The following is a 24,362-nucleotide window of genomic DNA, read 5'->3' as shown; positions in this document are numbered from 1 at the left end:
GAAGTATTTAAGATTATGAAAGGGATAGACAGAGTGGATGTGGATAGACTATTTCCGTTAAGAGGAGGAAAAATTAAAACAAGAGGACATGAGTTAAGAATTAAGGGGCAGAGGCTTAGAGGTAACATGAGGGGGAACTTCTTTACTCAGAGAGTGGTAGCCGTGTGGAATGAGCTTCTGGGAGAAATAGTGGCGGCGGAGTCAATTGTATTATTTAAGAAAAGGTTGGACAGGTATATGGATGAGAATAAGATGGAGGGTTATGGGTAATGTGCAGGGAGGTGGGACTAGAAAGGGGTGTTTGGTTCGGTGCGGACTAGAAGGGCCTAATGGCCTGTTTCCGTGCTGTAATTGTTATGTTATGACCAGGTTCTTCCCTGTTATCAAGAAGGAGCACTGTGCTCACAGCCCCAATATTTGTTGGACCTTTGAGATCCATTCTGGCCAATTCTTGTTACACACCACAGCCCCTGCAAGGCAGGTCCCCAACTTATTTCACCCCACTGATTTTTTTTTGGGGGACGGAACGTTCATCAGGGCTAATGGTTTAAATGGGTCACACTGAGCTCACCCCGTTGCATTTGCCAAAGATTTGTTTCCCTTCCACTGAAATCAAAGGAACTGACAATTGAAGGGAAGTGGAGAACGTCATCCACTTATTCAATGCAATGTCACCTACATTACAACATTCAAAGTTAATCTGACTCCAGCTTGTCATGAGTCACATGGTGTTATCTTTGTTCCTGCATTTGATTAAAAAATCTCTTCATCCCCCCACTTCCCACTTAAAAAAAAATGTCCATCATCCTGCTCTGTTTATTTGCAGCATGAGTGCATGTTGGAGAAGAACAGGTCTTTGTGAGTCCGGCGGGGTGACATCACCTAACTTCATCTCAGTCATGAGGTGCTCCTGCTCCTTGTATTCTAGCTTCTCCAGTAAGCTGATGGCTTCCTGGACAGGCTTACTGGTCATCAATCACGTCAAGGGAAAGACCACCCCTTTAAGCTGGAGGTGGGTAGTGGTCACTAGGTGGCCTGCCAGGCAGCAGTTACCCTGGAGTCCTCGGGGAAATTGCACTCAGGGGAGCACCTGTAGGTGACGGCAATGAGAGCCCAATACCTGAGACCTTCATGTTTTCACTGACCAGGTGCCACTGTGGCCAACTATTCATCTCCCATTCCAGGAGCATGGGGAACTTGGCCTGCACCGCAGACACCACCTGATCACACAGGTTGGTACCCTCGTCAATCCCTTTGTGCAATACTTGCAGGGAGTTGTTAACTGTTTGCTGTGCCATCAGGCTGCACAGGGCACTGCCTCAAAATGTGAGAGGCAGATTTGGGGAGCCCCCTCATCCCACAGCTGGTGCAGCCATGCAGCCAAGTGCTTGCCCGGCCACTGGTGATATCTGTGCCGCAGCCTGGTTAACTTCTTGCTGGAATAAACATGGGTTGCAATGGCCACTTGCCCTCTCCCCCTTCCTGTTGGGGTGGACTAGTGGGGTGGTATTGGTCCATCTTTGCAAGGTCTTTGGTATGCAGGGAGGAAGGACATGTGTAATGGGACTCAGCCTCCTCGTGGTCATCATTGTTCATCATTGTCCAGTATATTTGTACACAAGGCTGCCAATGCTCACCTCGGCAGTGTCTAGTGCCCAGTGCCGCCTGTCGTCAGGGTTTCCTGCTTCAGGGACTTGATCTGCTGGTCTTTCTGAGCACCCAGTTTTGTTAAGTTCTGAGTGATTTCCCACTGGATCCTCAGAAGGGATGTCAGCAACCCTAGGGCCCCCATCCCCACAACTTCCCCTGGCTTTGGGAAATCCCAATTCCTCCAAGAGGGAGACCACTTGGTGCCCAATCTTTTTGCCCACAGGGGTTCAGCCTGTTGACCCATTAAACCAGTATTGCATGGCTCGCCAGCCAAGCAGCTGGCTTGCTGAACCCCTGACTAACCTTTGTCCAGGCATGTGCAAAGCTGATAATAGGCCCAGGTCAGGTGGGAAATGTAGGCCTCATTTCCAACTGCTCATGAAGTATTTTTGTAGTCAGTGCTAAATTCGTATGATTTATGTATGTACATGTAGTGAACATGATGTACTTACAAGTAACAGGACAGAATAAATGAACAAGAATGATTTATAAAAAGGGTCATGTCAAGAAATTTATTCAAAATGTATATAAGGCAATAGCATACTGTAATAAGGAGCAATAAATGCAATAGTACATTCATTTATTTTAATATTTTATTTAAAATTTTAAATCCCATCTAAAAATACACATATATATATAGACGTTTTGATATCAAATTACATGAATATTTTCAACTCTCCCTCCCAGCTTACCTCCCTAACCCTCCCCCTTACTAAACTAATAATAATAAAAATAAGGAATAGATAAGAAAAGAATATATATATATATATAGATATATATATATAGATATAGATATAGATATATATATATATATATATATATATATATATGTACATACATATGTATAAATAATATAGGAGCATGTCAATCTAAAAATATAAATCTATCTATAAAGTGATCTAAACTGTGGAGCACAGATTCACCTTGCAGGCCAGATATTGAGAGAACTTTAAATTTTTAAACCCACACTTTTCATATACGGGCTCCATATTTTCAAAAATAAATGATAGTTTTTGCATAAATTATAAGAATTTTTTTACAAGTGTAATAACTGAACGCAATTCTGCGGGCCGTCTCTCTAAGCCTAAATCTACATTAGGTTTCCATGTAGTAGCAATACATTTCTTTGAAACAGCTAAAGCAATTCGCATAAATTCTATTTGATACATAGTTAATCCCAATTACCCTAACCCTAAACCTAACCCTAACCCTAACCCTAACCCTAACTTCTAAACTGTCTTCAATGCTCCAAAACTGCGAATTCATAAATCAAGACTAAAATAGGGATCGGATTTGAATGTTAAAAAAGATTAAAATCAAATAAAAATTATGTAAACAAAATTAATATTAGGTATAGGTTAGTAAAATATAAATTTATTCATCTATTATATTTAATACCCAAGAAGTTAATGAAATTTAATACGACATTATCAGATTTTTGTTTTAGATGTAAGAAAGAAGTCGGCTCTTTTCTAAATTCCACTTGGTTTTGTCCAAAAGTATATACATTTTGTTCTGAAATTAGTACATTCATGTTTATTCTATATTCAGAAGTTCAGATCAGAAATGGTCACCACTCCTTCACATTCAGAAATGCTTTACAGTCTTTTCTCTGGGCAAATTCATCAATTACACAGAAAAATTAAGCACTGATGATGTTCAAAATTGCTAATCCATTCAAACGTTCTTGCACTATTGTGAACCGAAAGTATGAATTAATTCGTTTGAGGGCACTGAAGCTCCTCTCATTAGGGGCCACTATTGTTGGCAATGACCCAAAAATGCCCAACGCTATGAGGACATTTTGGAAAACATTCCCCTATCTCAAGTTCACTATTTGACCATAAACTTTCCACAGTAACACAGCATCGAGGTTGAAATTCATATCACAAATTCTTTTAAGAAGCACCACATCTCTCTGAATGTCAAAGTAATTTTCAGCATCCTTTTGAGTTGGGTACCCCCTGCAAGTAGCAGAACTATCTGGCACACCAATTTTGATTGACACATGCCATGCTTCTTCAAGTAGGATGTCTAGCAAGGAAGTCAGGAATTGATTCGGAGTTTTTGCAGCTTCTTGCAATTTGGAAAGTTTGCTGATGGTAACCAAGATAGGTGGTAGAGTAGGAAGTGTTGAAGAAACAGAAAGGTTGCAGAGAGACTTGGACGGCTTAGGAGAATGGGTAAAGAAATGGCAGATGAAATACAATGTTGAGAAATGTACAGTTGTACATTTTGGAAGAAGAAATAAACAGGCAGATTATTATTTGGATGGGGAGAAAATTCAAAATTTGGAAGTGCAAAAGGGCTTGGGGATCCTCGTGCTGGATAACTTTCAAGTTAATCACCAGATTGGATTGGCAGTAAAGAAAGCGATCGCTATGTTGGTATTCATTTCAAGAGGAACAGTAGGTAAGAATAAAGAGGTGTTGATGAGGCACTAGAGAGACCTACCTCATTTGGTTTACTTTGTAAAGTTTTGGACTCCTTATCTTAAAAGGGATGTAATGATGTTGGAGAGAGTACAGAGAAGATTTACCAGGTTGATTCCTGGAATTCAAGGGCTAACATATGAGGAACGTTTAGTGGCTCTTGGATTGAATTCATTAGGAGTATAGAAGAATGAGAGGGGATCTCAGTGAAACATTTTGAGTGCTGAAAGGATTAGACCGAGTAGATGTGAATAAAATATTTCCCTTGGTAAATCCAGAACAGCACAGTCTTAGAATTAGAAGGTACCAATTTAAAAAAAGAGATGAGGAGAAATTTCTCAAGACAGAGGGTCATGGATTTGTGGAATTTGTTGCCACATACAGCCATGGAGGTGCGATCATTGGGGGAGTTTAAGGGGGATATTCATAGTATCTAATTAGACAAAGTATCAAGCGAAATGGGGAAAAGGCTGGAACTCGGAACTAGATGTGAGAACAGTTGAGCTCAGGGGCATTTGCGGAGAAAACTTGATAGGCCGAACATCATGTTCCTTGATCTTGGGAAATAGGTCGCCAGTCACAAAGATTGCTTTGTTGTAATATACCAGCTCATTATATCTGGAAAGTTCCTGGAGACCCAAAAGGGTTGTGGATTTGGATCATTGGCGTACTTAGAGAGGAATTAGACATTTTTTCATTGCCAACTATACTTAAAACTTTGGACATTAGCACCAATCACAGTGTGACACAACTGGTCACAGGCCTCCAATCTTAAAAACAACCCTCCATTGCTATCATCTGCCTCACATGCAGGACCTTGTCAAAGGCATTGCTAACATCCTTGTACAAAATGAATGCTGCCCAGTCCTCATTGATCCTCTTGGCAACCTCGTCAAGGAACCCATTCAAATTAGTGAGATGCAACTATCCATGCGCAAAGACATGACTCTCACATATCCTTGCCTTTCCAAATTCAAGGATGTTCTGACTCTGAGTCCGCTCCAGTACACTTTTCCACTGCTGATGCGAAGCTTCCTGGTCTGAAGCTCCGTGGGTTTTCCTTGCAGCTCTTTGTGAATGGAGGCACAATATAAACCATGCTCAAATCTTCCAATACTTCACCCTTGGCTAGCAAAGGTACACAAATCTTTACTAGAGCCCCAATATTCTCCGACCTTGCTTCCCACAATGTTCCACCATGTATTTAGTATTGCAGATTAACTTTCATTTGAAACTTTCTGTGCAGTGATGCAATCACAAAGCTGATTCTGCAGTCTGCCCTGATTATCGAGACAATTCACCCCCCCCCCACTCCATCCCCGAGATCTTCCCTGTCATAGGAGCGAGTCTTTTAGGCAATTTAGTGCACCCCACATGACTTCAAGAAACAGCTGAGATTACTGGGTACAGCAGAGTCTCTGGGACCAGATCACATCCCAGCTGTAGCACAGAACCAGCTAGGCCTTGAATCAATCCATTCCAACTCAGTCCACCTAATAATGTGGAAGTTGCTTGGGTTCATTCTGTTCAACAAATATAGGAGAAATTCAATGCAATGAATAACGGGCCAATCAGTCAACTTTCAACCATCAAAGATGGAAGGGACTCTACAAATGTATCAAAGGGGACTAATGGAACAATATTGCAATAATTAATGCCTTACTTGTATTTCTGCAAGAACATCAATATAAAGATATAGAAACGTGGACAAGGCATGAACCTAGTTGCACTCTAGAACTAGTTGGGACCCCAGCATGCTGTTCCAATTCAGCTTTAACTCTGGCATTTGGCTGACATTATAGAATCATTGCTCAGGTATGTCCTATTCACAAAAAATATGGAAATATTAATTCCAGTTCATTCCCATTTAATCATCAGTAAAGTCACATGTCCTAAATAACTAATGTCCAGGTTGTATTTCCCTGGAAATTACCTGCTACCGACCTTATCCAAACCTTGGTCACAACACGGATCAAATAGTAGTATTTAAGACCAATCCAAAGAATCAGAACTCAATTATATGATGACCAGACACTGAATTGATGTCCAATTACGCATCTCCTTCATTTTAGTAGAAAGCAAACCAAGTTTTGCCAATATAATGAAGGTGATCTCAATGTGTCCCATTTATATCATGGTGGGGGTGGCTGATGGACATTCCCTCCTGCAGAACTCAGTGAATAAATCAGTTGGGAGATGTTCTTCCACCATGGTTAAACTTCTGAAACAATTGTTGTCCTTTAAACTTCAGGGAGCCCTGAAGATGATGTCCCTTTACATAGAACAATGTTGTACAGCACAGACCCTTCAACCCATAGTGTTTTGGTGACCTATATAAATCACAACTATCTAATATTTCTCCACCTTACATGCATAACACTCCATTTTGCTGATATCCATGTCCTTTTCCAAGAGTCTTTAAACAGTCAAGTGACTGATAGAAACAAGACACACATCTTAGTAACAACAGAACCTCTGATATTTGGATAATGTGGTATTAAAAGCAGATCTGAGCGTCTTTTCTGAGTTCAGGACAGTCCCTCTCCTTAAAATAGCAGCTTGTTTCCTGCTGGCACCGCAGATGTTTGCTATTTTCACACGTAGGCAGAAGATAAGTTGAACATATTTAGAATTACAATTTAAAATGGTTCCTTGTCCCACAGCTCAATAATGTCCACTATATCATGGAGTTTCTTCTCACTGGATCAGGACAGAATCCCCCTCCATTTCCAATTTAGTCCAGCTTGATGAAGCTGATCAGAAGTTTTGTAAACTGAGTGAAGCAGCAACAACTCTCTGCAGACTTGCCCCTAGCCATCCACATTCTGTTTTCAATTGAGTGAAGTTGGCTTCCAAAGTCCTCGTTTTATTTGAAATTTAACTCTCCAGATAAATGTTAGAGACTAACAGAGGACTGGTCATTCACATTCTGATGTACATTGAGAACCAGGTGGAATCTTATAGTCAGATGGCATTGGGACCTCAGCACAATCTACAGTGTTGTCTTCACAGAGGGTAACAGGTTGATTCCAGTTAAAAACACTGGGACTAAACACTCAGTAACATTGCATAAACTGAAGGATTCACTTCCATTTTGCATTCTCTACATCTTAAAATTCTGCAGTGAGGATTTTGGTGAAAGGAAAATGTTTTAATCAATTTCTTATGTGAACAACAGTTGATGAAGCGACTTAACTTGTGCATCAAAGTCATTTGGTTTAGATTCTCTACAGATGAGAGATTCACAGGGGAAGATGATTGGATCTGACTCCAATATAACGGTTGATTATTGGAATTGGGTCCTGACATTTTAACTTAGTGACTGGACAGAGCAGAATCAATGCTGTAAATTGAAAAATATACACAAATATTAACTTTACCAATGATCTAAAATACTGAAGATTTTTCACTGAAAGAGTGTTGCCAGCAATGGAGTTACTGTCTCAGCATCACATTTCCACATTAAAGGGTAACAGAATGGTTAGCTCACTGACAGAGGCCATTCTGTCCATTGCTTCTGTACCAGCCTAATGTCCCTCACCAGGTCATCAGCAATTAAGAGCACCTCAGTATCAGTCCCCTCTCCTCTTTCCCACAGTCATGAATCTCCCTGCATTATTACAGTGCATTCCCATCCATCACCACTCACTGTGTAAGGAGGGTTTCCTTCATGTTACTTTGCCCATTCTCTTTTGTTCCATGTCCCCTTGTTCTTGAACCTCCTCCAATGAAACTATTGCTCTCTTCGTACTCTATCTGGTCACTCTATTATTTTAAATCCAACTATTACAACTTCTTGCAAAGTCCTCCTTTCTGAGAAGAACAATGGCAGTATCTCCTGTCCATTAACACCAACAAGTAAATTCAATTTCCAGATATTAATTTCCCTGTTGCATCTCTCAGACTGCTATAAGTAATAGAGATCCTGGCTTTAGTCTCAAGGACAATGAAGGTCCATCCAGATATTTTTATATCAGGATAGTGTGTGACCTTGAAGAAGTCTGGAAAAGTAACAACAGACTTATTTTCTAATTGTAACTCTCTGCAGTCACTGTACCCTGGTGGTGAAGAAATTGCACATTCAGGGTGGTGGATAAGGTGCCTGTGCCTGGATGATATTGCCCACTGTTGTTCGGGTGTTCTCATACAGACAAGATGAGAGTATTCCATCATGTACTTGACATCGTGCATGGAAATGCGGGAAAGGCTTTGTGTTATCAGGAGGTGAGTCATTCCCCTCAACACCGACAGCCTTTGATTTTCTTTCTTTACTGCAGCATTCTTACTTCTGGTCCAGTTAAATTTATGGTCATTGATGATTTCCAGAAGATTGGCAGAGGGTGGCTAAATGATGTGATGGGAGTGAATGAAAAAGGTCGGTGCCTTGTCACACGTTCACTGGTCTTCATCCTTGTCTGGCGTGTCTTTAATCTGTCATTTATTAGCCTATGTGGATGTTGTTATGTCGTATGGGTTTTGATCAAGGGTTATGATCAATGAACAACTCCACTTCTGATCTTCTGATGGAAAAAAGGGTCTTGATGAATGAGGTGAAGATGCTTGGTGTTGTAACCATGGCCAGTAATGTTAAATGAGGAACCGAACTCTCACTCTTGGTTACCCAGAGTAATGAAATGACAGACATAGAGGTTTGCCAAAACACTAGGCTCTTTACTTCGATTCTCAAGACATAGACAATTTACGCAAAAGTCACAAGGCAATCTCATGAATCCTTTAGTTAATGGATGGCTCTGATGGCAACACCCACTCCTGGTGACTGTGAGTCAAGCTGATTAGGACTCCCTAGCACTTGGTGTGAGGGCTCTGCCAAAAGGAACATTTGTAGTTGTGTTCTGGGACCTGCAACAACCACAACATTCTTCAAGTGAGGGATGATTCAACCCATTGGTATGTTCTCGCTTGCAACTAGTTCACTCTAGTTTTTGCCAGGACTCCTTGGTGTTCCACTTGCTGCCACTCTCATCCCATCGTTAGAATTCAAATCTTTGGTTTTGAACCAAAACTGTAATCAGTCATTGAAATCTGGGTCTGAGAGCCCAATAACCTGTTTTTCAGCCCACTCAGTTCATACTGACCACAGCACTAATCAAGGTTAGTCCCATTTCCCACATTTAGCCTTGTGAAAAATTCATCTTCTCCATTTGCTTCTGAAATGTTGTGAAATTACTTCACTCCACATCTCCTCAGGCAGTACCTTCCAGATTCCACTCATTCATTTAGACCACTTATCGTCACCTCTAAACCTCTCATCTCACCTCTCATCTTCCAGCCCTACCTTCTTGTTTCAGCCTTCCCCTCCCCCCCCCCCCCACCATATATAAGAGCTATATTCTTCATTATTTTCAAAATTTATCTTATCGATCATCAGCTTCCTCTACTCCAGGTAAACAGCCCCAACCTGTCTAACAACTTTTTATTTTTGAAATCTTCCAATCCAGGCAACATCTGGTGAATCTCTCAAAAGCAATGAATAGGGCCCCATCTAACAGTGGACATGATCCTCCAGACATGGCCAGACCAAAGAATGACAAAGTTGTGGTGTGATATCTTTACTCTGTGCCATGTGTAATAAAGGAGGGTGTTCCAAATGACTTATTCTCCAAACATCCGACTTTGCTACCATTTGTTGGCATCATTAGATTGGTCTCCTGTAAATTGGAGGAGCAACACCCAACTCCTGTCTCGGCCCTCTCCAGCCAGATGGCATTAACGTCAAATTCTCTGGTTTCTGCTAGCCTACTCCCTGCTCTTCCTCACTCATTTCCATGACTGTCTTCTTTCATCCAGCTCTCTATCCCCTTCTCTCTCCATTTACAGACCCATTCACCCCTCCCTTTGTTTGCTGGTGTGGCCTCCCTCCATTCATCTGTAACACCCTTGCCATAGAGTGTGCTCATTTTCTGGCCCACAACCTAGCACTTTTGTTTGGGCACCTGACAACATTTTGCCCACATTTTCAAAAGGGCTCAAGCTCAGAACATTGATTATGTACCTTTATCTTTGCTGAATAAAGGACACTGTTTGACTTGCTGCGTTTCTCCAGCATTGTGCTTTTACTTCAACCATGGTGTCTGCAGATTTTGCTTCAGTCCGCTGCAAAATTCTGTGAAATCTCTTTCAGAGATGCCAGCTCTGAAGAAGTATTCATTTACTCTCTGAAGGGAGGTCTGTGGGATTTTTTCTCACTGCTCCCCATCTTAATCCCTGCTGTTCTCAAGCTCTATGGCCAGAGTCACTTCCACAGCCATGTTTCCCTCCACTCTACTTGCCTCTGCCTCCATCTTGTACCTCATGTCTTCCAGCTCCAGTTCAAGACCTACCAGTTTGGGTGCAGTAATGATCTGAAGGAGCTACAGGGCACACATGTCAAACTCTGGCCCGCGGGCCCGCGATATAATTATATTTGGCCCGCAAGATCATATCAAAAATGTATTAGAGGTGGCCCACTGGCCGCCGCGCCACTATAGCGCATGCACAGTAACCGCTGTGTCCCAGGGTGAGAGAGAGAGAGAAAAATCCTGGTCCTTGAAAAGTAGTGGTGGGTGGTTTTATAAACATGCTGTCGTGACCCCCGCCCACCCACCCCCCCCCCCACAGCACGGCTTGGCTGGTGTCAGGGGAAGCCAAGGCCGCTTCCCAGTACCCAGAACCCCAGTGGCACAGCGTTTCTTCGAGCTGAAGATGGAGTCGGGACGCTGGAGGGAAGCTTGGGGCACTCCGCCAGGCGATGGGGGCGCCGGCCGCCGGCCGCCCTGTGCCTTCCCTCCAGACTAGCGGCGGGTGCCCGGAGTACACGTGGAGAGCGAGGCTGGTCGGGCAGGTAGGGTGGAACCCCCCCGCCAATCTCGGGAGTGGCATGGGCTGGATTGGGATTAGCCGCGCTCACCTGCTCCTCCACCACTGACCGGGATCCCAGCGCGGTCCTGAGCCCGGAGACTGCCCTGGAAAGGTCCTGGGACACCGGTACGGAAAGAAGAGCAGGGTCCGTAGAACATTACAGATCAGAAACAGGCCCTTCGGCCCTTTGACTCTACCTCGTGAAAACCCAACACTGGAGAAACTCAGCGGGTTAAACCGTATCCTTTATCCAGCAGAGAGGTACCTGACAATGTTTGGCCCTTGATCCCCCTCATCAATGTACGAGCGAAAGTCTGTGGTTCTCATAAAAACACCAGAAGGGAGAAACTCAGCAGGTCAAAGGGGGATCCGGGAGAAACTCAGCAGGTCAAAGGGGGGTCTGAGAGAAACTCAGCAGGTCAAGGGGGAGGGGTCCGGGAGAAACTCAAAAGATCAAGGGAGGGGGTCCGGGAGAAACTCAGCAGGTCAAGGGGAGGTGGTCCAGGAGAATCTCAGCAGGTCAAGGGAGGTTCGGGAGAAACTCAGCAGGTCAAGGGGGGTCCAGGAGAAACTCAGCAGGTCAAGGGGGGTCCGGCAGAAACTCAACAGTTCAAGGTGGGTTGGGGAGAAACTCAGCAGGTCAAGGGGTGTCCGGCAGAAACTCAGGGGGGGCCTGACCTCGCCAGGACCGTTGCCCACTCCCCCTTCCTGCCGCAGGCCGACCTGCGACTCACGGTGACGGGGCCGCTGATCCGCCGAGATGCCGCCCTGCAGCGAGAGCCAATGCCCCCGCACTGTCGTTGTCCAACCCGATCGCCCGCAAACCCCGCCCTCCCGCACACAGGCCTGAGTAAGTATTATGAACTTTAATCTCAGGATAAAACGATCTTCCAATTGTTTCATGTCACAGTGATAAATATATTCCTGGCTAAAAATGGTCCTGCACCTGGATACAAGCTCATTAGGCATAAAACTTGAAAAGTGTGTAAATCAAAGGATATCTGTACCAATGGAAAAAGTGCATGGCAAATAACCCTGCTAGAGTTCATGCCCACAATCAGTCACCCATTTGATTGTTTCAGGAATCATGTTATTCTCCCACATTCTCAATAGCCCTCAGATTTTACTATTCAACAGCACACTAGCAACATTTGACAAATCCTCTAGAGAGCAATGTTATTTATTGAATATTTTATTTCTCATTTGTTAATGCTTCTGGAAAGAGTTTATCCAAAACTATAATTAAACATTTATTTTAATAAGAAAAAATTTAACATTACATATGTTGAAAGAAGAGAAAACATGCAGATGTTGATGAAAATTTTCAATAAATATTTTGTTCGGCCCTTGACTTAGTCCAAGTTTTTAATTTTGGCCCTCCGTGAATTTGAGTTTGACACCCCTGCCCTATCGTTTGAATTGACTGAAGACCAGGTTCTGCGATGGAAGAGACCTTGGGTGGAATGAACTGATCACCCACTCGTCACTTCTGATTGGACATTGCTGTGAATGTTTCAACCTTGTCTTTAGCACTTACATACAAAACCCCACCATTTTGCAGCAAGGGGATGTGTTTTGAACCTCCTTCTTCAGTCAACTGTTTAATTGTCCACCACCATTCAAAAGAGATACATCTAAAACAAAAGGCCATAGCGGGAGAAAATTAACGGTCAATGGTCAGAAGCAATCCTCAAGACAGAGTACAGAGAAGATATAGGCAATCTAAGGCGGATAGGAGAGGAAGGATTGGGCAGGGGACCGATTCTGTTATTTAATGCCTCAGGACATCCTCACCCACTGTGCTATAATTTTGAATATCTGGACTTGAAGATGGCCACTGACACTGATGGACGCATAGACACCCAATTGTGATAGAGGAGTATCCTAATTTACTGTTATAGGGGAAGTCTCATAAGGGTCCTCCTCAACCACCTTATCTTGTGACCATAGAGCTGCTCACCAAATCACAGTGATAGCTGTCCATCCAGAGGCAAAGAAGACATGATCTTCTGTGCAACAACTCCAAGGAAAATTTAGAAAGCAGCACCAGTCACCATATATGGCCTTTCTCAACCTCACCAAACCTTTTGACCTCATCAATAAGGAGGGGCTATGGAACACCATCCACAAAAATGGCTTGCATCGAAATTCTTCACCATCTTACATTTGCTCCACAAAATATCCACAACAGGATCTTTCTTTGTAAAAATCCACATGAAATAAAAAGTTGAATTCTTGCCCCAAATTTTACCAATCTTTCTTGCAGAAATGATGCATTTAATGTCCAACAACCTTCATGGAAATTAAAATACAGAATGAACCTCTCTTTTCTCTACTTTTTGCACTAATGTTTTAAAATGTTAATTTATAGCAATTTTGCACCTGTAATGGTACTGCAAAACAACAAATTTTGTGACATGATCATGACAATAAATTCTGAATCTGACCTGATTCTGTTTCAGTGCATTTCTTTGCCCGCTTAATTTCTACTTTACATTCCGTCTGTGTGGTGCACTGTTAGCACTCATCAAGTGAGGCTCCAATTTCAGTTACATACAAGCTTCCTTTATATATGCTTCTCTAACGAATGGCAAGGTAACTTTCACATTTGCAGGAGCACATTGTCCCTGAGCCTCACCCCATCAGTTTTGAATGACTCTCACTGGTTGAATTGTTCTCGATGTCACTCTTTCACAGCCAATAGTCCTGTCTTCTATCAATGGAATCGATCTTCCAACTTCAGTACCTATCATCTTTATCCCTTTCTATAATTCCCTTCAAATAATCGTGACAGCTCAGAGAAATCTATTACGACGACCACAGCTCTCCAAAACAAATTCAAACAAATCTCTGTATTCAATCTCCCTTTGCAGACTTTGCTGGTATTTACAACTACTCAGTGGATGCCTGAACGTCATTACTGATGCTTTCATTCAGGAATTTGAACCTTGTAGTCAACATACATGAGATAATAATCCTCTATCCACCTTCCAATCCTCAAAACAAGACCTCTTTCTACATTTGTGCAACAATGTGTCAGAGAACGCACGAACCAATGATAAAGTTACCACTGCCTTTGATGTGCCAGCATAAATTTTGTTTGAAAGAGTATTGGAAGAGCAAGGCATCAACTATGGCATGAAGCTCATGGCCCATCAGACACCAATGTTCCTTGCTTACTATCTGCACATGAGACCTGACCAACTAACACCAGGTATCACTGGGGACAGCACAAATACCATCATCATTTCCACAAAATACACCCGTCTTCCCAGTCTTTATTGAATGGAGTCCCAAAGGTCAAAATAGATCATATTAAAAAAAAGTACTCATTACACCTGCAGTTCAGTGACAATGTTCTTATTTTCTTCTCTGTTTATACACATGCATTTCAAAACTAGTTTCATGCTTAATGTGCTCTTGATAGAAAGATATATTTCTTGTTCTGGAACCACATAGCTCTTCTACCACATTTGCTCATTTGCTGTGTGACCTTCCTGTTATCATTTCTCAACAAACTGGCTGAAGCCTCTCATCATGCAGCAGTGAGACTTCCTGTGAGGATTCTGGCCCAAGCTCTGTTGAGGTGCTGGCCTGGTCTGACTGCATCTCTCCCTGATCTGGTCCCCAACCCCAACTGATCTACCTCCTTTGCTCATGCATCAAACAAATATAAGTTTCCATGATCTTCCCTTTCTCCAAACCCTCTGGAGTGAAGCAGGGAAGTAATGCAGGGATGACCATGGCAGTGTTCAAGGCATTTCACAATAAACACATTAATAAGTAGGGAATAACATGTTATGTATCTTGTAATGCAGCAGAATTTGAGTTTAATTTGTGGATCCTGTATGCCACATGTATCATGACCAGAAGGGCCCATTCCTGTGTTGCACCATGTTCTATGTTTTCTATACCATCACTGATCTTCCATTTTAATCTCCTCACTACCTTCATGAATTCTGGCAGTTTGGAAATATGCAGTTCAGAAACAAGCCCTTTGGCCCATTGGGTTCATCAAGAACATATACAAACCCTCAATAAATCTCATTTCATTTTCACCTCATTCCTTCAACTTCCTGCACATCCCACTGATCATCCTTGGACTGGGAATAACTTGGAGCAGTGAATCCTGGGATGTGGGAGCAAACTGGAGCAGCTGAAGGAAATGCACACAGTCACAGGGAGAATTTGTAAACTCAGTGCAAACATCACTGTATTTTAAGGTTTGATCCTGGGTCACTGTAACGGTGAGCTAGTGTCTCCATCAGCTGTGTCACTGCACCACCTAGGTGGTTACCTTTCTACCTATGTGGATGATACTGATATTCCAAGAGCATTACCCCAGACGCTGCTATTCCAGGCAACCCCCCTGTCATTGGCAAGGAAATGGATGAGGTCATTCTATTGGTGGTTGTAAATCACTCCTCGTATAGAAGGTCAGGGCATGGGGTGGGAATGGAAACATTGGGTAAAGATGGGAGGTTTCCCCATGCAATGGGAGAATAACATTTTCCAATGTTTCCTGTAGTTCCACGATTCACACAATGAGACCAGATGTCATCCTCACATTTCGTTTGAATTGAACTCCTCAAAGAAGCTCTGCCAGCTCCGTGGTTGGAGCACAGTCTTGTAAATCAGGGGTTGTGAATTTGTTCCTCGTTGGGGCCTCATTTTTGTGATGTAGCAACTCTCCATCTTCCTTACAGTAGACAAAGTTAAAGAATTTCATGTGTGTTACATTCTAAATGTAGTATGATGTGACAATAATGGAACTTGTTCTTTTAATCTTTACAATTGTGTTTGAGCCCAATGTCTGAATTATTCATGTGGGAAGGGTCATTGGTCATGGTCACAGACTGCGTAAAGACGGGATGTTTCACCCCCAAACGGTTAATGAATATCCCAGAGATTGCCACAACCCCACAAGTCACTCTTAATGAAATTATATTTCATCTCCCTCTTCAGACTGAATTACAATCTTCCACTCACAGTATCAGTATGGGTTTGCACCAAGTATCTGAACTATTCACATAGGAAGCCGGCAATGCCCCACCTTATTATCACTGGAGGTGTGAGGGGCATCTCTGGGTGAGGGATGGAGAGCGGTATTCAGCGGAATCAGGGAAATGCAGGGAGAAAGTGGGAAATTTCAGACAATGAACCTTGTTTCCCCACATCTGTCGGATGTTGACCGTGTCACCGCCTCCAGCGGACGGCAACTGACGGCGAATGGGAGGGTTTCAGGTCCTTCCTCTGGTTGGTCAGTGTGACTTGCTCCGATTTGCATGGATTTCCTTCCCGGTGCCAATGTCTCTATAAGTGGGTTCCATCCGCAGCGTCGCCACAGTCTGTCCCAGACACAGCGGTGAAGGGAGGCAGGAAGGTGACGGGCAGCAACGATGCGGACGCTGTGTTTTCTCTGGTCTCTGGCGCTGTGGCTGGGCTGTAAGTACAGGCGGCAACTCTGCCCCGCCAGCGGTTTCTGATGTGGGCTCTCGGGCTCGCAGTAAAGAATCACTGATTAATGTGGAATTGCTGCTCTTTTTCAGCTGGAGACTCGCAGACTCTGTCTCAACCTCCGAGCGTGTCCGTGAATGCGGGATCCAGCGCCACGCTGGAATGTAACATCGGGACGAAGGACGGCTATGCTGTTATCTTCTACAAACAGACTCCGGGAACACATCCGCAGTTGGTCCTCTATCACCATCACTCCTATAATTCCCCGGGTTACGGACCCGGATTCAACAGCAACCGTTTCACAGCGAATCGCAACAGCGCGGCCACCGTTTACCGGTTGATCATCAACCAGGTGGAGGTGAATGACGCCGCCGTCTATTACTGCGGGAAGTGGTTTTCGACGAGCAATACTTTTGTGTTCGGCCCAGGGACCAAACTCTTCGTTACAGGTAAGTGTCCGGCAACATCCTCCTGCCATGACCGACGGCTCTACTCCAGACCCAGGTCAATGAATCAGTTCTAGGTTGTCACCTCCTGAAAATGTTGATTTACAAACGGATCCTATTCCGTGTCCAGCGCCAGTTCGACTCCATGGGGTTTGGTGAATTGTCACCGACATTTAATGACAACTTTTCTTGGACAGTTGAGATTTTCTAATAACCCTTAAATAGACCCGTTCTGCTAATTAATGCTCTTTCTGGGGTCCTTTTGTCCTATCCCTGAGAAGTCATTCATATTGTCGAACAGTGCGGCACCAAAACAGGCGCCAAATGAAACAGAATCTGCACTCGATCCGTGTCGTCCCTCCATTCCTGACCTTTTGTGTCTCTCTGAACCCCCCCTTAAACATTCGCGTGGTATCTGTTTCTCACCATCCCGGGCCCCGCGTTCCAGACACCTGCCACCCTGTAAATATAAACTTGCCCAGTACAACTCCTCAAATAGCCACCCCTCACTTTAAATAGATGTCCTCTTATTTTACCCAGGGAAAGAGATCCCATTAACCAACCTCCCTGTACCTCTCCGTTTTATCTCGCAAGCAGATGAGAGCAAAAGAAAGGCAACTTTTTCCCATCTCTCGTCGCTCAGAATTTCTAATTCAGGCTGGATCTTGGGAAATATTTTCTGCCCCCTCTTCCAACACACCCACATCCTGCCTGTGCGAGGAAAATTGCACACAGTCCTCCCCAAAGCGGGAAACATGACTTCCCCACACCTCTCGACCGATGAAGGCAGCCTGCCACATGTCCTCGCCGCCACCCGATCCACCTGCAGGGCCACTTTCAGCCAACTGTGAATTGCACCCTCACATCCTTCTGGACATCCTCGCGGTTAAAAGCCCCGTCATTGACTGTATACGTTTGATCCTCCAATGTGCCAAATCTCCCAGCTGTTTGGATTAAACTGGATCTGCCATTTCTCCGCCCGCATCTGTAACTCGTGCGTCCTGTTCCATCATTGAGTTGAACTCTCAGCAACTCGGAATCTACCCATCATCCTCAATCCTCCCTCTATCGTTATAGAGAGGCACACTGCAGGTTTGAATGAGTTCCCGTGGATTCTTTCCCCTTAGTTTGTCGGCTTTCCTGCTGGTTCGGTTCAAGTGTGTGCACGCGGTGACGCTTTTCTAAAGTGTCCGAAAGACCATGTCGATTGAAGACTGGCCACGGTCAGCAACACAGATGAAGGATGCGCTTTCAGTTGTTGCGCTGGGTCCCTCCAGCGGAACCTCCCTCAGACTTGCAGCGAATCTCCAGTCGTCGCAGTGACGATGGGAGTCTGCTGCAGGTTCCCACCCAATAAAAATGTCTCTCCTCCTGCCATCTATTCCATTGGGATCTCCTTCTTTCGTCCACTCAGCGATTCACGTCGCTGCACCATTTGAGGCCGTAGGTCGGGCTGTGGGGAGAATCCCGCATCCTCTGGTCCCACAGTGAGTGCGACTTGAATCCCGAGACGTGATCACATGGCGACCGTGAAGCTCAGGACCGCGCATCTGGCGTCGTCGCCCACCGGGCAGGTCGGGGGGAGGGAGGGGGAGAGGGGTTGATTCGCGCTCTCACCTTGGGTGGCTCAGTGGGGGCACTAGTGAAGGGTGGGGCGAGCGAAGGGCCGCTTCCGACCACTGGTTGATGCTCTGAAGTTGGATAATGGTTCCCTTCCGTCACTGACCAGAGGTGCTGAGGCCACGTGAAGCGACCCTGAGGAAGTCTCCTGCTGTTTATGTGAGACAGGTCGGGATGGGCCCTGGGAGGTGGCAGCGCAGTGACCCAGAGGGTTGTTTTGTGAACCAGGGAGTCACTAAAAGAATCAGAAAACAAAACGTTCAATGATAACTTGCAAACGGACTCGTCCATGGACCCTTCCCGGCCCATCGGTGAGACCCTGGGCCCCACTCTAGGAAGCTGGAACCTTTCACTCGCGCTTGTGCCAAATTCTAAAATTAGCCGAGTTCTTCCGTGACCTGAAATGTTTCTCTTGTTCCCATTTCAGCGGAGAATCTCCCCGAACCTTCAGTGAAACTGCTCGGGCCGTCTTCCGAGGAGATCTCCGCTCAAGGAGCGGGCACCTTGGTTTGCCTGGTCAGTAAACTGTCGCTGGGCTTCCCCGCCGTCAGCTGGACCGTGGACGGGAGTCCGGCGAGGACGGGGGTGGAAACCAGCCCGGCGATGCGGAACAAGGACAACACCTTCAGTCTCAGCAGCTACCTGAAGGTGCCCGGCACAGACTGGAGCAGAGGCAAGGTGTACTCCTGCACGGTTCAACAAGGAGCTGCCTCGGCAACGTCCGCTACAGTCGCACAATCCAGCTGCTGAACAGAGCGCGGCCTCGGGCGCCTTCGCTCCCTGATGAACGGGAGATCACTGCCTTGTATCTTTCAGCCGCTCCCCGCTCTGCGCGCTCGCTCTTCACTGTATTCTCTGCTTCTGTTTCACCTCCTGTGGTTTACACTGTGTGAGATGAGTATTTGTTCCCGAAGTTGCTCCCCTCGAGGGGCTGCACGGGATGAAAGTGACCAGCCACTTGGTTCAATGAGACATTCCAGTTGGTGAACGGTTTCCTCTTGCACCATGGGAGAATTTAACATCATAAATGAATGATTTTATAATTGGTTATTAGCGACAGACCGAGAGACTGTAACGGTCCCAATAAAGAGGCGCAGTGCAGGAATGGTTTCCGTGTGTGGCTCTCGTTACCTTGTGCACTCTTGGCTCTTCCGTGCGGTGACCGGGTGGGACGTGAGAGGAGACTCGTCTCCCTGCTCGGGTTGGAGTCCTGGTTCCGTGAAGTGAGAGGAGATTGCTCTTTTCCAGCAGTCTCGGGCATCGAAAATCAGGAAGGAACGTGCGCCAGTTCGGTTGTGAGAGACTGGAATCCATCGGGGACAAGGATGTGGGTTGGTAGGATCGCAATGACGATGAAATTCCATCCAAACACTTGGGGCTGGTGAGGAATAATAAATACAACAGTTGCTGGAAATATTCAGGTGGTCAGGCAGCATCCGGGGTGAGAGGGAAAAGAGGTTTAACATTGTGGGCCAAGAACGTTTCACCAGAACCGACCAATTCTGACACAAACTGACCCAGCAGCAATGAAAATTCACCAAGAAAACGGTTACTTAAACAAAAGTTACTTTTCATTTTCTTGAAACATAAAAACAGGATCAAATTTTAACTTAACCTCACTTAACTCCCTTCTAATTCGCACATGTGTATTTAATGTTTAGGAAAGTTCTTTGAATCACACTCCAATCTCACTACTCACTCCTCCACTGTTCACTGGTGTCAGGCAATTCTTATACTGTGCAGAGAACTGAATTTTCACCAAGCTCCTGTGCCTAAAGGAATTTGATACTGCTCAGGAAGGCTCTTGTTGGTTTCAGAGAAATTTGTTGCTCATTGGACACACACAAACTGATTCCCTCTGATCAGCCATATCAGTGCCTTGCCGAAGAAACTTGCCCAATTAGGGTTTTACAAATGATAACCTCTTCTTCCAGGTCACCACAGAGTTCCTCTTGTTTCCCTTCTTTCAGGAGAAACACCCTGGCCACCCATTTCCTCTTGTAAGGACAACAAGGAACTCCGAACTCACAACCCATTTTCAAAATGGGGTTTTCCCAGCCACCTTCCAAAAGTCACTCCAGAAGTTAGTTCTCTCTCTTTCTGCTTGTTAAAACCTGAAACTTTTGCAGGGCCAACCCTGCAAAAAAGATCATTATCAGCACTTTGATCAGGGGCTGTTTATTTGCACCTGCTTTTTAAAATACCTTCCAAAACAGTCCCTTTGTCTTTTGCAAAGCCACTGGTGCGTGAATTCTGGCTTCAGCAAAACTCTTGCATTTTACATAAGAGGTGTATTGTTATTCTGTTTGTGGTGACCTACACTAAACTCCCACAATCTATCTCTTTTAAAAGTATATTTATATATAATATAACCCATAACACAATAGTAGGGTTTTTGTCTGATCACCTCACATATAATTATTTACAGCTAGTTTGGCCATACTAGTCCATGCTGAACATCATCTCCCACCTAGTCCCACTGACCTGCATTTGGTCCATAATCCTCCACTCCTCTCCCTTGAATATTAACATCGATCTTGCTTCTACCATCACTGCCGGAAGTTCTATCGATGATGCACCACCCTTTGGGTGAAGAAATTCCCCCTTAGATTTCCATTAAACTTTTCCCCTTTTACTCTCAGTCCATGCCCTCTCCCCAACTCTCAGTGGCAAAACCCAATTGACATTGATTCTATCTATCCCCCTTATAATTTGGAATACCTCTCTCAAATCCCCCCTCAACCTTCTACTCTCCAGAGAATAAACTCCCAGCCTGTTCAACATTCCCTGTAACTCAAACCCTGAAAGTTCTGGAACATTCTTGTCAATCACCTCTGCACTCCTTACTGTTCATATCTTTTCTGTAATTCGGCGACCAAAACTGCATACAGCAATCCAAATTTGGCCTCAGCAATGCCTTATACAATTTCAACATAACATTCCAATTGCAGTCTTTTATACTCTGACTTGTGAAAGCCAACATACTAAATGCTTTCTTCACCACCCTATCCACGTGTGATTCAACTTTCAGAGAATGATGTACCATGACTCCTAAATCCCTTTGTACCACTACATTCCTCAATTGTCTACCATTTAACATGAATATCCTATTTTGATTAGTCCTACCAAAATGTAGCATCTCACATTTATCAGTATTAAACTCCATCTGCCATCTTCCAGCCCACTCTTCTAACTGTCCTATATCACCCAGCTTTCATAATCTTCCTCACTGTCCACATCACCACCAACCTTAGTATCATCTGCTAATTTACTAATCCAATTTTTCACCCTATCATCTAGATCATTAACATATATATAACAAACAGCAGTGGATCCAGTAATGATCCCTGAGGCTCTCCGCTCAATACCAGCCTCCAATTCAACAAACAATTTTCCACTGCTATTCTCTGGCATCTCCCCAAACCACTGTTAACCATTTCACTATTTCATCATTAATACCTAATGCTTACACTTTCTTTACTAAACTCTTATGGAGAACCTTAACAAAAGCTTACTAAAGCCCAAATAGACAACATCCTCCACCTTCCCCTCATCAACCTTTTTAGTAACCTCCATAAAAAAACTCTGTAAGATTTGTTAGGCATGATCTACCACGTACAAAACCATGCTGACTAATCTGAATCAATCCCTGTCTTTCCAAATAGTTGTATATACCATCTCTTAAGAATATCTTCCATTAATTTACCCAACTCTTGACATCAGCCATACAGGCCTATAATTATCTATAATTACCAGGTTTTCTTTTGGATCCTTTGTTGACCTACCTCATTCCCTCATAGGAGATCCAATACTGCCCTTTCTCGAGACGCCTCTGCTATATATTGATTCAGAAAACTGTCCTGAACACATTTAACAAACTCTACCCCATTCAGCCATCTTACTGTTTGGGCATCCCAGTTAATGTTCGGAAAGCTGAAATCTCCCACAACTATGTGTTCATTACACATATATGCAATCTCCTTACAAATTTGCTCCTCTAATTCCCTCAGCCCATTCGGTGTATATAATACACTCCCATTAATGTATTCATGCCTCTGCCATTCCTCAATTCCACCCAAATAGCCCCACCAGATGATCCCACCAAATCATCCTGTCACAGCACTGCTGTAATGTTCTCTAATAAGCAATGCAACTCCTCCACATTTTATCCCCCCCTCCCCGCACTTTCACGCCCAAAACAACAGAATCTGGAATATTTAACAGCCAAACATGCTCTTCCTGCAACCAAGTTTCACTGATGGCCACAATATTGTATTTTTTCCATGTGGCCATCCATGCCTTAAGCTCATCCTCCTTATTTACAATAATCCTTGCATTAAAATTTATGCACTTGAGAAACTGTCCTCCACATATATTCCTTTTGTTACCACTTATATTTACCTTACTCCCTTCTTTATTTATATTTTCATCTGTTCCCTCCATTCCTTCCAATCTAGGTGTTCTTCCATCTGTTCTCTGTACTCTCATTCTGATTCCCACAGCCCCCCCTCCCATACCCTCCCCCCCACCCCACCGCCAAACTATTTTAAACCCTCACCAACAGCTCTGGTGAACCTGCTCACCAGGATATTGGTCCCCCTCCAGTACAAGTACATCCTTTTCCTTTTCTTTTGCCCCAGAAGAGATCCAAATAATCCAGAAATCTAAACCCCTGCCCCAGCTCCTCAGCCACACATTCACCCTCCACAACTTCATATTTCTACCCTCACTAGCATGTGGCACAGACAGCAATCCCGAGATTACCACCCTTGAGGATCTCTTTTCAACTTCTTCCCTAACTCTATGTAAACCATTTTCAGGACCTCATCCCCACTTCCAACTATATCATTGGTCCCCACGTGGACCATGACTTCAGGGTGCTCACCCTCCCCTTTCAGAATGTTGTAGACTCGATCAGAGACATCCCTGACCCTGGCTTCTGGGAGGCAACATGCCAATTGGAATCCCCGATATCATCCAGCAAACCTCCTATCTGCTCTCCTAACCAGCGAGTCCCCAACTACTATAGCCCTGCTCTTTTCCTCCCTTCCCTTCTGAGACAAGTGTCCAGTCTCTGTGCCAGAGACTCAATCTCCATGGCTCCAGGACTCACACCCAATAGAAACTCTTCTGCCATCTCCTTCATACACGATTCCCAATTCCATTATTAACTTTCTCAACGAACTTCTTTCTTCTCACTTTCTCCACACGAATATCAGTCCCTCCCTGTTCCCCACGTATCCATCTGTCTTCCCTTATTGCCTCCCATTTTACCTCCTTGCTTTTTTCTCTTTCCCAACCCCCCTCATTTCCCGCCACCCTCGTTCCCCACCCCTCTCATTCCCTGTCCCTCCCGTTGCCCACTCTCATCCCTTTCTGCTCTCATCTCTTCTCTCTCTTGCCACACCTGTCACTCTCCTGCATCTCTGACTTGCCCCACTCCCCTTCGCCTTCCCCTGCACCTTTCCAAGCTTTTTTCCCACTACATAAAAGAGAGTGTAAAGACGATAGGCTCATTTAAACTGCAGCACCTGGGTAGCCCTCCTGGGACCCAGGTGTGATTATTGGGGCAAAGGTGCTGGAAACCTCCATGAAGACACGATAAGTGATGCATCCCACCCACCCCTCCCATCGAATGTCAGTCGCTACCCCTATTAGTTTACCCACCTTGAGTCACCACCCACCATCAATCACCCAATCAGTTTCCTTACCTCCTGTCAGATGTTATCCACCCCGTGAGTCACATGCCCCATCCCGAGCAACATCCCGTTTTTTGTTTTTTTTTAAACCAAGGCTTTTATTAACTAGAAGACTGGAACGTATCACATGTAGGTCGACCAGTCCAGAATGACCTGGTCTGGCTAGGAGCAACCCTTTAAGACCTGCCAGTAGGCGTGGC

The 24,362-nt window shown here is 44.5% G+C and overlaps 1 protein-coding gene across 1 annotated transcript; it reads left to right on the top strand.

Annotated features, from left to right (window-relative positions):
* Positions 1 to 16,275: 16,275 nt before the first annotated feature.
* Positions 16,276 to 19,568, top strand: LOC138758929 (immunoglobulin lambda-1 light chain-like). Its single transcript, XM_069928547.1, has 3 exons — positions 16,276 to 16,385; positions 16,490 to 16,846; positions 18,891 to 19,568. The coding sequence occupies exons 1-3, from the start codon at positions 16,340 to 16,342 to the stop codon at positions 19,211 to 19,213; spliced, it is 726 nt and encodes a 241-aa protein (XP_069784648.1). The 5' UTR covers positions 16,276 to 16,339; the 3' UTR covers positions 19,214 to 19,568.
* Positions 19,569 to 24,362: the final 4,794 nt, after the last annotated feature.

The sequence above is a fragment of the Narcine bancroftii genome, chromosome 3 (genome assembly GCF_036971445.1).
Source record: "Narcine bancroftii isolate sNarBan1 chromosome 3, sNarBan1.hap1, whole genome shotgun sequence".
In the NCBI taxonomy this organism is placed as follows: domain Eukaryota; kingdom Metazoa; phylum Chordata; class Chondrichthyes; order Torpediniformes; family Narcinidae; genus Narcine; species Narcine bancroftii.
This window is presented reverse-complemented; position numbering and strand designations above follow the sequence as displayed.